The sequence below is a fragment of the Phyllostomus hastatus genome, unplaced genomic scaffold (assembly GCF_019186645.2).
Source record: "Phyllostomus hastatus isolate PE091 unplaced genomic scaffold, TTU_PhHast_1.1 phas_contig_402, whole genome shotgun sequence".
In the NCBI taxonomy this organism is placed as follows: domain Eukaryota; kingdom Metazoa; phylum Chordata; class Mammalia; order Chiroptera; family Phyllostomidae; genus Phyllostomus; species Phyllostomus hastatus.
In genome coordinates this window covers 14,320,296-14,335,944 of record NW_025333873.1, presented here as the reverse complement: position 1 = coordinate 14,335,944, position 15,649 = coordinate 14,320,296, and the positions used below count along the sequence as shown (strand labels likewise).

General features: G+C 65.0%; 1 protein-coding gene across 2 annotated transcripts in view; it reads left to right on the top strand.

The window, feature by feature from the left end:
• Nucleotides 1-12,310, top strand: part of HPCAL1 (hippocalcin like 1) — a 75,791-nt gene extending 63,481 nt beyond the window's left edge. For both annotated transcript variants that reach the window (XM_045844628.1, XM_045844627.1), the window contains 3 exons: nt 7,559-7,950; nt 9,927-10,032; nt 11,419-12,310. In XM_045844628.1, coding sequence (XP_045700584.1) covers nt 7,573-7,950; nt 9,927-10,032; nt 11,419-11,516 — 582 coding nt within the window. In that variant the 5' untranslated portion in view covers nt 7,559-7,572 and the 3' untranslated portion in view covers nt 11,517-12,310. The remainder of the gene's footprint in view (nt 1-7,558; nt 7,951-9,926; nt 10,033-11,418) is intronic.
• The last annotated feature ends 3,339 nt before the right edge of the window (nt 12,311-15,649 follow it).

Below are 15,649 nucleotides of genomic sequence, written 5' to 3'. Positions count from 1 at the left end.
TGGTCTGGGCGGAGTGCTGAGACTGGGAACCGCCCACGCCAGCCAGGGTGCTGCCCGGCGCCCCCCAGCAGCTGCCCATCCTCTGGGTCCCCTCCCGGGGGTGTTGGGCTCTCGGGCCGGCCTCCCTCCTCCCGGGGCACCTGGTCCCGGGGAAGGGCCGCGGCTCACCTCTGGGCCAGAGCGTCAGAGAGGAGCCAGACTCGCTCTGCTGCCCGCCAGGTGGATCTCTCCTCCCACAGATTTGTCCGGTACTGGAGTCACTCCCGGTGGCAGCGGTGGCCAGGAGGGATTGAGTCCAGCCTGTGCGGGGCTGGTGCGCCGGGACCTGTGTGCGGGGCCAGTGTGCCGGGACCTGTGTGCAGGGCCGGTGTGCCGGGACCTGTGTGTGGGGCTGGTGCACTGGGACCTGTGTGTGAGGCTGGTGTGCCGGGGCCGGTGCGCCGGGACCTATGTGCAGGGCCGGTGTGCCGGGACCTGTGTGCCGGGCCGGTGTGCAGGGGCCACCATGTGGTGGGTCAGATCAGCGCAGGGGGTGGTGACAGGGGCCTGAAACCTCAGAGCAGCCCCAGCCTTCGGTCTGCAGTGCCCGGCCGGGCTGTGACCGCTGAGATTCCCTTCAAAGGCTGACTCAGCCTGTGGCCCGCCCTGCGGTGCCTGAGGAGGGGCTGCAGGTGTTTGCAGGTGGGTTTCGGTTTCCGAGTTTTTGACCCAGGGTCCAGCTGTCCTTGAGTCCTGACTAGTCGATTTGTGCCGAGCGTGTCTGTGGGGTGTGGGCCTCTGCTGGACAGGTGGAGGGCGGGGGGCAGTGTGTGACGAGGCCCCTGCCTTCTGGTCCCCTCCTTCCTTGCCCGTCTCCTCCTGCGGCCAGCGTGCGTTCTTGGCGCACCTGACAGTCACGCTGGATGCCAGTGTCCCAACCCCTGGGGCCCAGCTGGGTCCTCCCTGGGCCTCCCCCTCGACCCCCGCTGCCCACCTGGACCACTCCAGGTGACCCTCTCCACCCAGCTCAGACCTGACCTGTAGGGCCCCTCAGACCGTGACCTGGGGACAGACCGTGACCTGGGGACAGACCGTGACCTGGGGACAGGCTGCCCCAGCCTCCTGGGTGTAGCGTCCCCCTGCCTCACAGCCTTTGGGGGCAGGCACTGCGGGCGCCTGGGAAGCGTCTCTGTGTCTCGTTCACCAGGTGTCCCCACGCCCAGCACGGAGCATGCTCAGAACCGTCCGGGGCGCGGGGAGCCATCCAGGGCTTCCCTTCCTGCTCCAGCCTGGCCTTGGCGGCGGGCACCCGAGCCCCACACCCCGAGGCACAAGGGCTCGGACAGGCGGGGGGGGGGGTGCAGGCGCTGTGGCCAGCCCCCCCCACCCCGGGCTCCCGCCCTCCCTGCTCGCCTGGCACCCGGGTCCCTCTGCAGAAGCAGGGACCCCACCTACGGACGGACCTACGGAGCCACTCCGGCTTTACAAGCTCCAGGGTCTCGTTTCCTGCCCTGTCTAGAGCCCTTTTCCTGTTGTGCCGGCAGATTCCTTCAGGAAGGGGACCCTCCTTAGGCACTTCCTCTTCCCTTCCCCACCTTGCCCCAGAGGCCTGTTTACGCCTGTCCCACGGGGAAGCTCCTCCCCGGGGCACTCAAGCGGCATCTGGTCCGGGATGGTGCCTCCCCGCTCAAGTGAGAGGTTCAAGGGCAGGAAGCCCCCCCCTCCACCCAGGCTGGGACCCTGGGGCCACGGGTGTGTTCACGGGAAGGGAGGACACCCCGAGCCCCCCAGGCCGACGCGCCCCAGGGCCTCTGCTCCGCCCCGATGTTCCCGAGCTGGGAAATGGAGTTTTCCAGAACACCAAGTCTCAGTCACAGAATGTCCTTTGCCACCCTAACCCCTGGTGTTCCTTCCCGTGTCCCTAAGTCCCGGGACGGCCTGAAACGTCACAGCGAGACGGGTCTAGGGGAAGCCAGCGCTCACTCCTGTCTGTCCTGCTGGCTCTGCGCCCGGCCCTGGGGACGCACGGCCGTTGTTTCCCGTGCCTTTGCTGAGCACTGGCCGTGCCAGTCCGTGCTTCGGGCACTTTGGGGACGCAGTGCACACGGAAGCAGACGGCCCACAAACACAGCCACCGAGTGCCAAGTGCGGGCCAAGCCACAGGGGCTGGAACGGGCCTGGCAGGTTCCCGGACTGGCGGGGGTGCGGGGTTCCCTCCCCCTCAGGAGCTCAGACTCACGAGGGGAGACACCGGTGAAGGGCGTAACGAGAGCCGAGGTCCTGGCGGAAACGGGCCACAGCGATGCTGCTGGAATGCAGAGTGAGGCGCAGAGGCCGGGGGCCCGGGACACGCACCCCCGGGGAGGGGACCTTTGAGTTGGGCTTTGCTGGACGAGGAGGAGCTTGCTGGGCGACTGGGGCGGGGAGCCGCATGGACAGACCCGTGTTTTCGGGGCCACAGGTGCGTGGGGATGGGGACCCCCAGGTCCTCTTCCCAGACATTTCTGCAGGGAAAGAACACTCGCTGAGGGATTTTCCTTTCCTTTCCCCCACCTCTCTGTTTCCCGGAGCCTCAGGGAGGGCACTTCGGCCTCAGGGTTGCGGAAGGGGGGATAGGGTGGCTCAGGATGGGGGTGCGGTTCTGGGCCTGCTCTGTCCGCATCCCCCCTCCTGCCTCCCCTCTCCCCGCCCTCTGGTTTATTTTGTTACGCTCCGGGGAGCCGCGGGGACTTGCAGCAGCTGGGGCGAGCCCAGAAGTCAGCAGGGTTTTCTGTTGGATTTCTCAACCACAGGCCGCTGGCCCGGGGCCCATCCAGCCGCTGAAAGGGGTGACGAAACAGGGTGTCAGGAAGCCCTCCGGAAACGGGCCCCGCCGGGTCAGCCGGCGGGGCTCGGCCCGGCACGCCCATCGGTGCCTGTCAGCTCTGCAGCCTTCTAGCTTCTTCCTTCCTCAAGCCCCACTCGGGGGCCCTGCCGCCATACCCTCCTCCCAAGGTGGGGGGGACGTTCCCGTCCTGGCCAGGGTCACACCCTGGTCCCCATAGCAGCTGGCCCCTGGCGAAGCTCTTGGAGCCGCTGAAGGAGAAACCTGTGGCTCACACGTAACCGTGAGAGGCGAACGCCGTTATCTTTCACTGCAGGGGCGGGCCGAGCAGGGAGGTAGGCACGGGTGCCCTCCCCCAGCTGGGAGACAGGGGCGCTGGGCCTGCAAACAGGGTGCCAAAGAGCTGGAAGAGTCCCTTGTTGGGGCCCCAGATCTGCACTGTCCCAGGCATCACCCCGGCCTGAGCAGCCCCTGGAAATGCAGCGCCACACACGTGTGTGATTTTAACTCTTCTGATGGCCGCATTTGAAAAAGTGAAAAGAGCCCTGGCTGGCGTAGCTCAGTGGATTGAGTGCAGGATGTGACCCAGGCATCGTAGGTTCGATTCCCAGTCAGGGCACATGCCTACCTAGGTTGCAGGCCACGGCCCCCAGCTACCGCACATTGATGTTTCTCTCTCTCTCTCTCCCTCTCTCCCTCCCTCCCTCCCTCCCTCCCCCCTTCCCTTCCCTCTCTAAAAATAAATAATTAAAATCTTTTAAAAAAAGTAAAAAGAAACCGATGAGGTAAATGTTACCAAATGATTCACTGAACCCTGCTGTATCTCAAGTGGTATCATTTTTCATTTCACATGTAATCGGGATAGAAAAATTACTCATAAGAAATTTCAGATTATTTAAAAAAAAAGCCATTAAAATCCAGTGTGTACTTTACTCTTAGGGCATGTGTATGAATTCAGGTCGTTACTGTATGGGACAAATCGAGCTTACAGACGGAGAAACTAAGGCAGCTGTCAGGTGGACAGGGTGTGGCAGGGGTGGGGCCAGGGAGGCAGGAGGCGGGGTCTCCAGCTCCGGTTCTGGGAAGCCTGCTCCCTCAGGGTCCTGCCCCTGCACGGCCCTCGAGGGACCTGCCCCGGCCCCTCCCGGGAGCAGCTGTGCTAGAAGCCCAGGCTGCAGGCTGCTTGCCACTCGCCTGCTTACCTGCCTCTCCCAGCACAGGGCCCCGCCCCAGAGGAGAACTTGTCGTGGGGACACTTCTGTCGGAAACCGGCGCAGTGGCTTTGTCCTGCAGAAAAGCTCGCTTTTTATCAGCTGTGTCTGCAGCCAGCCAGTCGTCAGTGGAGAGAGCTCACTGGCTTGATTCACAACAGAGGGGTCGCGCACATGCAGCATGCCGCACCCCACCGTCCGACTGTCCTGGTCCCGAGAGGTTGCTTACTCCGGGCCGAGAGCCTCCGGGGGCGGGGGCGGGGGCGGGGGGGGGTCCCCCATTAGCTGGTTCAGCCGAGCTCTCGGCAAGCGCTGGCAGGCAGGCCTGGCGCGTGACTGGGCTGCGTGTGGGGCATTCACGGGCTCCATTCATGCTCCGTGGAAGTCCTGGGGGGAGGCAGCTTGTGAACTGTCCTGGCCAACAAGTTTAACGCCGAGGGAGCCACGGTGAGCGCTGCCGGGACCCCTTGGTGGCCTCCACGCTGCCCAGAGACCTGGCCCTGAAAGGCCCCAGTACGGCCTCGGTTCTGCTTCTGAGATGGAGGCGACCCAGCCTCCTCCCCGCCCCCGCCCAAGCACGACCACCGAGTCCTGGTCACTCAGTTCCGGTCCCTCTTGCCGGCTTCCTCGGCAAACGGCCTCGGCCCCCGTGGGGATGAACGACCCCTCCTTGGGGCACCCCCCACCCGCCTCCTGTCCCTTTCCGTCCCCGTCCCTCAGCAGCCCAGGACCGTGAGAGCCCGGGTCTGCACCCTCAGGCACGCAGAGGCTGTGGGCAGGAACCAGCCGGCACGGGGCCCCGAGGCTGTGGGCAGGAACCAGCCAGCACGGGGCCCCGAGGACACGCCGGGGCGGAGACGGCCGGCGCTCCTGGGCTCGGGCCCTCGGGGAGCAGAGCGCCGGCAGGTGTACATGCGTGCACAAGTGTTCCCACACAAAAGTGACACGGGACACAGTGTCGGGGGGGTGGGTGATGAGGCCCATGGGATTTCCAGGCGGTGTGTTTCCAGATGCTTCCAGGGAAGGCTATGCCACCCTCCCGGACTCCACCGTTGCCTTTACCTTGGTTGGGCTGCCCCCATGATGAGAGGCTCCCCCACCTCAAATGGGGACACAGGGGTCTTCGCCTGGGGTCTCCAGACCCAGGGAGCTGGACTGTCAGACCGGGACGGGGCCTGAGGAAGGCGGGAGTCCTGCAGGGAGACCCCACCCCCACCCCCACCCCCGCCACCAGGAATACGGGTCCTTCCTTGGTAATTGTGGAGGAACATACATGACGTCCAAGTGGCCATCTTTAAGTGCGCGGTCCGGCAGTGTTGAGCACACGCACGCTGCTGTGCAGTGGCCTCCGTGGGAACCCTTCCATGTGAATTCAGCTCGTGCCCTTGGGGAGCTCTGCCTGCCTTTGCCCCCGGCTCCGGAGTGCCCCCTGGTGCTCCAGGCCGGCTCCGACTCCTTGCGGTTGTCGTGAACTTTCTGTGGTAGAATTAACGTCCCCGGCCTGAAAAACGGTTGTGCTCCACAGCCGGTTCGTTCGGCTAACTGGGCGTGGTCAAGGTACCAGGGGTCCGGGGGCAGAGGAGGAGCCCCAGGTCAGAGCTGCGGGGTGTCCACGTGGGAGGCTAGAAGGTCAGCAAGTCCTGCACCTTCCTTCCCAAAGGCGTGGTCTCCCACCAGCCAGGATTGTACTAAGTCCAAGTTCAAGACGATGGCCAGAAAACATGCTCCTCCACCCATCACTTCTTGATGGTTTTTCTCCAAAATAAAATCCATCTCTCTTGTTTCCTGGATCCCTCACTCGGTCTCTCCCAGCCTTTCTCTGTGACGGCCGGACGTGCTGCCTGCCCGCCCTGCCCCCCCGCCCAGGGACCAGGGTGGGTGCTAGAGCCCTGTGGTCAAGGTGGACCAGTGCCCACATCCCAGCTCCCTGAGCTGTGGGACCCTGGGCAGGTTCCCCGACACCCCGGGCCTCGGTGTCTCCGTGTGTCACACGGCCGCCCAGGCCTGGCACGGCACTAGCTCCTGGTGAGTGGTGGCTGCAGTTCGTGTCGCCGCCATTGGTGTGTCTGCTGGGGAGACGGACCCGTGTGCATGACCCGCCGGGGCGCTCGGGCTGCTCAGGGCTCTGAGGTAGGGCCGTGCCCCATGCTGCTGTCTCCCCGAAACAGCCAGGATGGCCGTGGATGCGTTCACATTAAACCTTTGTTTTGTTTTTTAAGATTTTATTTATTTATTTTTAGAGAGGGAAGGGGGAGAGAGAGAGAGAGAGAAACATCAATGTGCGGTTGCTGGCGGTTATGGCCTGCTACCCAGGCATGTGCCCTGGCTGGGAATCGAACCTGCGATGCTTTGGTTCCCAGCCCGAGCTCAATCCACTGAGCTATACCAGCCAGGGCTAAACCTTTGTTTTTATTAAATATTTGCTCGGAGTTCTTTCAAGATTTTCAAAGATGGTCAGCATTGGACTCTGTTCGTTCTCTGTGACTGTACCTATCATTTTTTACAACAAAAATAGCAGCAGCTGATGGGGGGCCAGCTTTTTGTGGGGGACCCCACATGCAGTGTTGTTAGGTCTTGTCTGGGAACACAGGGGTGGTTCGGTTTCTCCAGAGAAGGATCCCCCAGTTTTGTGGGCTGAGGCTGGCCGGCCCCGTGCTGGTGAGGGTGGGGAGCGGGCCAGGGGCTCTAGGAGGTGAGCCCTTAACTGCTGTGTTGGTTCTTCACCCCACCTCCCCGGGCCTCCTGTTCCCCTGCTCGGGGTCCGACCACCGGCTCCCGCCTTGGCGATGGGGGGCATAGTCGCCCGACTGTCGTGTTGAGGGGCCGCTTAGCTGCTGGCACAAGCAGCCTGGGATCCCCCTGCTCCACGGGGTCCAGGTGCATTTCCTGACCGGGTTCCAGGGTCATGTGTTGAGGGGCGAGGTGAGCTCCGCTCCCTCCAGTCATCCAGGGGCCTGGGGGGCTCCGTGTCATCGCTCTGCCGCCCACACCCTGTCTCGGCTGGGGGTCGAGGGGAGAGCAGGCGGCTGCTGTACAAGTCTCCTGTGCACCTAGAACGGTGCTGATTGTCACCCACCACCCTTCAGAGGACTGAGAAGGCGGTGTGGTCAGAGGAGGGAGCCGGCTGAGAAAGACGACGGGTCTGTGCTCTCTGGGGCCCCCAGTCCTCCCCTGGGCGCTCTGTGTCCAGCGTGCAGGCAGGAGAGCAGGGGGCACCTGGCCTGGAAGTGGTGGGATCACCGGCTCCACCCACATCCCGCCTGCCAGCACACAGCCATGCCCACCAGGCTGCAAGGGGCTCTGGGCGGTGCTGTTCGGCCGTGTGCCGAGGAAGGGAAGGGCACCGTGCTGGTGGATAACGACCGCTTTCCCGCGGGGTCCTGGAGGGGCTGAGATGGCCGTGCCCAGGGATGGAGGGCCCTTTGGGAGGCTCTCCAGTCCTGGGCACAGGGCATGCTGGGGACCTCCCTCCGCCTGCTCAGTGGCTGACTCGGCGGGGAGCCAGGCCCCGCCCCAGCGCCCCCAGCAGTGTCCTGTCCCGCAGGTGTCGCGCGCGCCATGGGCAAGCAGAACAGCAAGCTGCGGCCCGAGGTGCTGCAGGACCTGCGGGAGAACACGGAGTTCACAGACCACGAGCTGCAGGAGTGGTACAAGGGCTTCCTCAAGGACTGCCCCACCGGCCACCTGACCGTGGACGAGTTCAAGAAGATCTACGCCAACTTCTTCCCCTACGGCGACGCCTCCAAGTTCGCGGAGCACGTCTTCCGCACCTTCGACACCAACGGCGACGGCACCATCGACTTCCGGGAGTTCATCATCGCGCTGAGCGTCACCTCGCGGGGCCGCCTGGAGCAGAAGCTCAAGTGGGCCTTCAGCATGTACGACCTGGACGGCAACGGCTACATCAGCCGCGGGGAGATGCTGGAGATCGTGCAGGTAGGGCTGCGGGCGGGGCGGGGGCGGGGCGGGGGGAGGCGAGGGGGCGGGGCTTTGCCAGGTTCCTGGCTGCCCCTCCCCCACCCTGCCCCGCCCCTTCTGGAAGGGAGCTGCTCACCGTGCCGCAGTGAGGAGGAGTCCCTCACTAACCCTGGGGCCTGACTTAAACACCATCTGTGGATCTGTCTATCAGCTTTGGTCTTCACATCCCCGCAGGGGGGTCTCTATCTGCATTCACACTCCGAGAGGCGGTATTCTAAGAATTAGCAGAGCTGAGAGCTCCATAACGGTGGCGACCCTGGACTCTCGCAGAGGCGCCTGCCCGGGCCCTCGTGAGGCCCCAGGTCTGAGAGAGCCGCAGACAGCTTGCCCCGTCCCCAGGCACGTGCAGTGGGGCGTGCAGTGGGGCATACAGGAAACGCAGACACGCGAGACCTCCCCCTCTGCCTTCACGCCTGTCCACGGCTCTGGCGGGTGAGCTGTGTTCTAGAAGGAAACCGGGTGTTCTGTGTTCTGTGGCCTCGGTGTGGGACAGCCGGCGGAGAACCACAGGGCTCTGCTCCCTGGTGTCCCCTCTGCGCCCCGCCCCTGCCCCATCCTGGAGCCCAGGTGTTCTCTGCCTGTAAGGGGCCTCAGGGCTGAGTCTGAGCAAAGATGTCAGCCCCGGGAGCTCCTAGGCCAGCAGCAAGTGGCCCGAGGAGCGACCAGCCCAGTTCCCGGGGTGGCTTTCCCACGGTGAGACTGAAGCATGCTGGTTAGGGGAGCTGCGTGGCTGGTGTCACTCCCAGTGGCTGCCGCGTTGGTGGAAGTCGGAATTCCCCTTCCCGGGAGTCACTTCCCCGAGACCACGTGCCAGCCGTGCCCTTCTGCGAATGTCCTGCCCGGCCCCGGCTCCGCCCATGGCCCTGGCTGAGCCTTAGAGAGCCTGGTGGGACTGTTCGGGACAGTGAGGGGAGGCCACCCCCATGCAAAGGGGGTCTGGCTGCTGCACCCCCAAACCAAGTGCCCAAACCCTGAGAATCTTCCCTGGCACCTGTGGGTGGCTCCTCACCTGCTGGCTGGGAGGCCCAGCCGCCACACCTTCTCTGCTGTACACACCTGTGAGCCCACAGAGACCCCGGAGGGCCCTGGCTTTGCTCTGCCCTGGGGCAGGAGCGGCCCGGCCCCAGCAGGGTGCACTGGCCCAGAAAGGGGCGGCCCTGTGCGGACGGCCCTGCAGTCCACGCTGCCCGACCCTGAGGCTCCTGGGAGACAGCAGGGAGGCGAAAGGACAGTAGATTCTAGAAGCCTCCCTCAGGGTCATTTGGCTTGGTGCAGGTTTGTTTTGTAATGCCCTGCTTTTAAGATGCAAGAACTCCCAGACCCCCACAGGGCCCCGCAGCGGCCCCGCCCTCCTCCTGGCTCTTGCTCTCTGTCTCACACACACCCCACTGCGTGGGGGTGGGGGGTGGCAGTGCCCTTAGGGAGGCAGCTGGACTCCCCTCCGAGGAGCCCTGTGCCACCCTAGCGCTCGCCCTGCCCGGGGGCTTCAGGGCCTGAGTCATGTCCTTGGGGTCTCACGACCTTGCAGTGACCCGCTCACAGCCCAGCGAGCAGGGACAGGTTGTCCAAATACAGGCCTGCGGCCCCGCTGCCCTTGCCCTCGGAGAGTCACGGAGTGCTCCCAGCCCCCGCCCACCCCAAAGGCTCCCTCAGGCACCTTCCCCGCACCATCCCACCCCCCACGCCCACCCCCAGGCAGCCCCCATCTCCTGACTGCTGCAGGGGACTCGTTTTGCCTGCCCTTGAACTTCCCGTAAAGGTGTCCAGCTTCCTTTGCCCGACACCCCACCTACGGCGTTCGCCCCAGGTGTTAGGAGCGGGAGGGGACATTCCTCTCTCCGGGGAAGGGTCCTGAGGGCCCGTGAACACCTGCCCCATATACCCAGGAACGTTCCGGAACTTCTGAGCACGCGCTTCCCCACGCCCCTTTGCAGGCTATTTACAAAATGGTGTCCTCCGTGATGAAGATGCCCGAGGACGAGTCCACCCCGGAGAAGCGGACGGACAAGATCTTCCGGCAGATGGACACCAACAATGACGGTAGGACCCTAGGTCCCCGGGGGGCCGAGTGGCGCTGCAGGGACCTCAGATGCGTTTGGGGTGGTGGCCTCCCACGCCGCCGTCCACCCTTCCGCTGTGCCGAGGGAGGAGCCTGGGGCCGCGTCCTGGCTGTGTCCTCCTGCATGGGGCTGCTCCCCTGAGCCACGGGACCCCAGCAGCCCTGGGGGCGTGGCCCCCGGGCCCTGGAGGAGGGGCCTTCAGAAGCTCCGCAGCCTGAGGGTTTGGGGAGAGGCAGCTACAAGTTCCACCAGCTGAAGGGGAGAAACAAAGGCCCAGAGCCTTTCCACATCAGCCAAGGGTCCCAGAACGTTCCTGAGGAGGGTGGCTGTCCCCTCACCTCCCACTCTACTCCTTAGCTGGGGCATTGTCGTTAAGTCCTCCACCCTGCCCCCTGCTGGGGGCCCACGGGTGGGGGGCACCCCTCTCTGCTGCACAGTGGGAGGTCCCTGTGGACTGGCTGTGTCTGTCCCCTGCTGCGCGCCCCTGGCTTCTGGCCACTGACTGAGCTCCTCCTCCAGCCCGGGCCAGGGCCAGACCCGCCAACACTTCCTCCCCGGGAACCCTCCCAGCCGCCCTCTGAGCTGGCCACTCCTCCGCCCAGTGCTGGGCACTGGCCCCGAGCACCTGCTGCCCCCAGTGCGTGTCCCTCCCCCCCCACAGCTGCAGAGCCTCAGCACCGGGAGCAGGCGGCCCCTTGGGGTACAAGCCACAGGACGGGGGCCGCTGGGGGTGGGGGCACGCATGCGTTCCAGCACGGCTCCCTCTGGAGCTGGAGTTTCTGTAGCAACTCAGTTTTAAAATCTGCTTTCCTGTCTCCTGACCCTACAAGTGGCAGGGCCCACGGGGCAGTCTCTCTAGTCCCCCCGCCCCGGGGGGTGGGGGCAGATGGTGCAGAAGTGGAGGGTGAGTCTCCCAGTGGGCCCGTGCCGCCACCATTGGGCGCGGGCCGCCACAGCGGGCAGTCACCCGGGACCCTGGGCCGCCTCGGGCTCCGTCCGCCCTGGACTGGTTTTGCGGGTTAGCCGCCGAGGCCACGGTCTTTCTGGGCAAGTCACTTCTTCCTTCGGTGAAGCGCGGTGATTTCTGGGAGGGCGTAAATTGCCCGCCCGCCCCCGCATGCTGTCATACAGGCTGTGTCCCTAAGTGGCCTGACGCTCTGTGGTGAGCCGTGAGGGCAAAAAGGGTCTTTCCAGAAAAGCCCACGGAGCAGGTGGCGCCGGGAGAGCGTCCCGCGTGGAGAAGGTTCCAGAGCAGAACCAGAGCAGGCGGCCCCGACAGGCGTGGGCGCTGCCCCCGGCTCCGGCTCCGGAAGGTGCAGTGCAGTGAGCCCCGGCTCACGCCCGCGTCCCGAACTCCCCCCCGCAGGCAAACTCTCCCTGGAGGAGTTCATCAAAGGTGCCAAGAGCGACCCCTCCATCGTCCGGCTGCTGCAGTGCGACCCCAGCAGTGCGAGTCAGTTCTGAGGGTCCCGACGTCTGGACGGCGACAGAGAAACACAGGCTTGTCCCGCCGTTGAAGCTTTGCTTGCAAAAGTGGATGCCTCCTCAACCATTCCTGCTCCCCCGGGCCGGCCGGGCGACCCGCGCGGCACCTGCCCGGCCCAGCGGCTGCGCCTCCCTCCGCCGCCCGGCCTCCCAGCCAGCCCCCAGCCCCGTCCCGTCCAGGGTGACTCCCAGGGGCGTGTACCTGCAGGGCTCCGTGTCCGCGCCTGCAGGGCACCGCCTCGCCTGCAGGGGGCCCCGAGGAGGCCCTGAGGACACTGGTGGGACTTTCCAGGATGGCACCGAGGCCAGCTGATGTATTTTGTGACTGCTGGTGCCTCCTCCGTCGTGGGTAAGGTGAGGACGGGAGCGGAGGGAGAGGAGACGGCAGGCCCTCCCCCAACCCGTGCATGGCACCACCTAGCTCGTCCGTGTCCTCTGACCAAAGCCACCGCACGTCTGTATCCTGTGGTCTCCCTCCTTTGAACACATAAGTTATGCGTATGGTGATGTGGCGTGTCACGTGTAGGTCCCGTATTTAATGCCTCGACCGCCTCTGAAGCGTGGTTCCCTCGTGGCCTGTGACCCCTCCGAGCCCGGTTCTCTTGTGGTATTTATGCCCTCGGTCTGCCCCTCTCACAAGGAAGTGCATGCGTGCCCGTTGCCGTGGAGACGCTCCGGTCCGCGTGGTGAATGCGGCGTCTGTGTGAGGTCTGTCCTGTTGATCGGTCCGGCATTTCCTGTATGAAAACGATCCAATAAACAGAATTCTCTGAGTGGTGTGTCGGCCCGTGCGAGCCCCCCTGTTCTGCTGCCTGTGGCCCCCGCCGCTCCCGGCAAGGGGGGGTCCGGCGGGCGCAGCTGCCGTTCGTGGTCGCGGCCCCTCCTGTCTCCCTGGAGTCATCGCTGTGTCTGCGAACCTGGTGCAGCCTGTCCTTCAGTATCTGGCTGACGCCAAGGGCTGTTTGTTGGTGGCAATAGGAGAGGAGTGTTCTTGGCAGGTGGGACTGCGCCACTCCTGCCTCCCGCCCGCTTCCCCCCACCCTGTGGTGTGATCAGCAGGGTGGCAGGGCAGCGTGCACCGCCCGTCGGGACAGGGGGCACCAGGGGCGTCAGCTCCGACCCTGGGGGCAAACATCGAGGTGCTTCCGGTCCCAGAAAGCCCAGCGGAAGTTGCTCCGACCGTAGGGACGTTCGTGCAAAGCAGCCCGTTGTTGGCGCGGCTGATCCTGCAGCTGGGGGACCCCCGAGTTCTGTCCAGCCCACCACCCTGCCCTGCAGCCTCCCAGTCAGCCTTTGTCCCCACAGCTGTCTTCTCAGTGTCCCCCCAGGACTGTCCCTGTTCTGGGTGGTGGTACAGCTGACCTGGGAACCTTCCCCAGGCAGGAAGAGGAGCAGCCCTGTCTTCTGCTTTTCCTTCAGGAGGACTTTCTAGAACTTCCCCTCCCCAGCAGTCTCACTTCTCATTGGCCCGGACTAGGCCTTGGCCAGGAGCAGGAGGTGACCGTGACTGGCCAGTCACGATGCACCCTTGGCGGAGGACCGCCCGCCACCCCCCACGGAGGGTGTGGCCCCGGGGAGGTGAACAGGATGGGGTTCTGTTTCCTGGATGGGCACCGACAGCGTCTGTCCCACCTGCCCGCGCGCCCCCTGAGCCTCAGCTGCAGAAGAGGCGCTACCAGGAGGCGGGGGAGCGAGGTAAGGGGGCCGGAACTGGAGCTCAGAGCCGGACGAGCGGCAGGCTGTCAGACATGGCTGCTGCCTGCCTGACTGTAGTTTTCTTACTGCTTCTAAGACGGCACACCTCTGAATAGAAGCGACAAGCCCGCCTGCAAGTGCCTCCCGAGCCGGGGCCACCACCGGGAGCTGGCGGGTGGTGCGGCTCTGATGGCTGACGAGCAGCACCAGCGTGGGGTGGGCGGGGAGGCCAGGCGGCCTGGGCGTGGGCCCAGTTTGCTGCCAGGAGGCGAGAGGGCGCCTTGGACAGCCCTGCCTGGAGGCGGGTATCCCCCCGCATCGATACCCGCACCACCACGGAGGGGCTTGAGTTTTATGGAACGGAACAGCACAGCACTGGTTGACCAGGCAGTGCTGGCCGGGGTGGGCGGTGCCGCCCTGGGGGACGTTGCCTGGCGGAGTCCTCCAGGGAAGCAGCAAGGGGTGCCTGTCTGCGGTGTGGAGTGCTGGAGACCCCGCAGTGAAGCAGAGCTGGGAGCCCAGGCGTGGACGGACAGAGGGGTGTCGATGGAGCAAGCATTCTGGACGGTGGGCCTGGGGCGTGGCCACGCAGGGCACTGCCAGGGGCGGCAGGAGCCAGGATGTGAGCTTGGGGGCCTGGGCGGGGAGCGGGGCAGAGAGTGGGGCTCTGCTCCTTGTCGCTGCGAGCTCTTTCTTCCCCGGCTTCTGGGGCTGAGTGGGGAGCAGGCGGCACTGGGACTGGTGGGTAGGGACAAGGACCTGGACCCTGGCTTCAGGGCTGGCTCGGGGGCTGGGGGATGGATGAGGGCAGTGAGCAGAGCCCCTGGCTGCAGGGCGCTGAGGACACCTGGGCAGGTGACTGGTGTTGGCATTACCCACTCCCGACAGCAGGGGGCAGCAAGAAGACAGGCTGCAGAGACCTGCCCGCTGTTCACTGGGCCTGAGGCAGGAGGCCAGGGCTGAGCTGGGGTGGTCGTCCCCTGTGGTGGCTCAGAAAGGGTTTCAGGGGGAGCGGCCTGGCATGGGAACAAGGCTGCCTGGAGACCCTTCCTCAAAGCCCAGGGTACCCTGATGTGACAGGCCCTGGGTCTCCCTGCCTCAGGCTGTATTCCTATCCCCATAGCTCTCCTGTCCCAATGGGCTCCGGCAGCGTTTGCAGAGTGACTGAGTGACCCGACACCTTGGTCAGGACCCCCAACCAACCCGCAGAGGAGCCTCTAGCACTGGGTGCTGCTGCCCCCTAGTGGCCGTGGCTGGAAGGGCCCTCCGGGCTTGGATGCCTGGCTCCCTGGGACCTCCCTGAGCTGGTTTCTGAGCTGCTTGGGCCTGAATTACACAGCAGCTGTCTGGCCCGTCCCATCTGACAGACGGGGAGACCGAGGCCTGCAGGAGCACCTCATTTTTTGTGAGCCACCCAGGCTCCAGAGTCTGAGGAGGTTGGGTTCCTGGTACCCTGGACCTGGAGGCCTTACCAATAGGGCTCCTATTAAAATGGAATCTCAGATAACAGCAAGTAATCTTTCCATGGTCACGTGTCTCAGGCAGTGTTTTACGTCTGATTGGTTGTGTCTGGCAGCCCTACCTCTCAAGCCCTGGAGCTGAGCCTGCACAGCCCCGGGGCACGCCAGGAGCTGGCGGGGCAGCTCCCAGGCCGCCCCAGGGTGAGGGCCCGTGGGCGCCTGGTGCCCAGAGACACAAAGACCTTGTATTCAGTGCAGCCCCAGCGTCCAGAGCGCGGCCCGCTCGGAGACCCCCAGACCCCCTGCTCAGCCCTCACCACCAGGACCACAGCTGCAGGCTGGCAGGGTTAGGACTCAGGTGCCACCTCGGCAACCCCTGGGGCCAGGGTCACAGACTGCCCCGTCATGACCTGACCTCACTGTGTCCCTGAAAATGTCCTCCGGAACCTCCCGCGGAACCAGAGGGGAGCTGCTACCGATGGGGTGGCTGGGCAGCAGGCCGGCTAGTGGAGGGATTTGGGAGGACCCCTCCATACCGTCTGCCCCCCTTCCCGCCGGGAGGCACACAGCCCCTGAGCTGCCCCCACTACCAGCGGCCGCAGCTCCTGGTCCCCAAGTGAGGAGTGAGTGAAAGTTCAAACTCGAGGAGCTAGGATCACCGAGGCGGTCACAGCCCCGGGATGGGAGTCCCCAGCCCCGCCGGGAGCAGCAGCAGGGTCCGCTGGCCACCAGAGGCCACGGGGCTGGCGTGTGGGGCCGGGGACGGGAGGCACATCCCGGGGTAAGCCTGCTTGCGGCCAGGACCCGCGCCCCCCGCCCCCCGCCCCCCCTCCCCCCGGGCAGCACACGGGGCGGCGGCCACATCTCTGAACCAAAAACTGAGACGCTGGTTTGACGAAAAAATAAAAGACTTTTCATTTGTGAGTTTATTTCGGATGCCCTGAAGAGGGTTGAGGA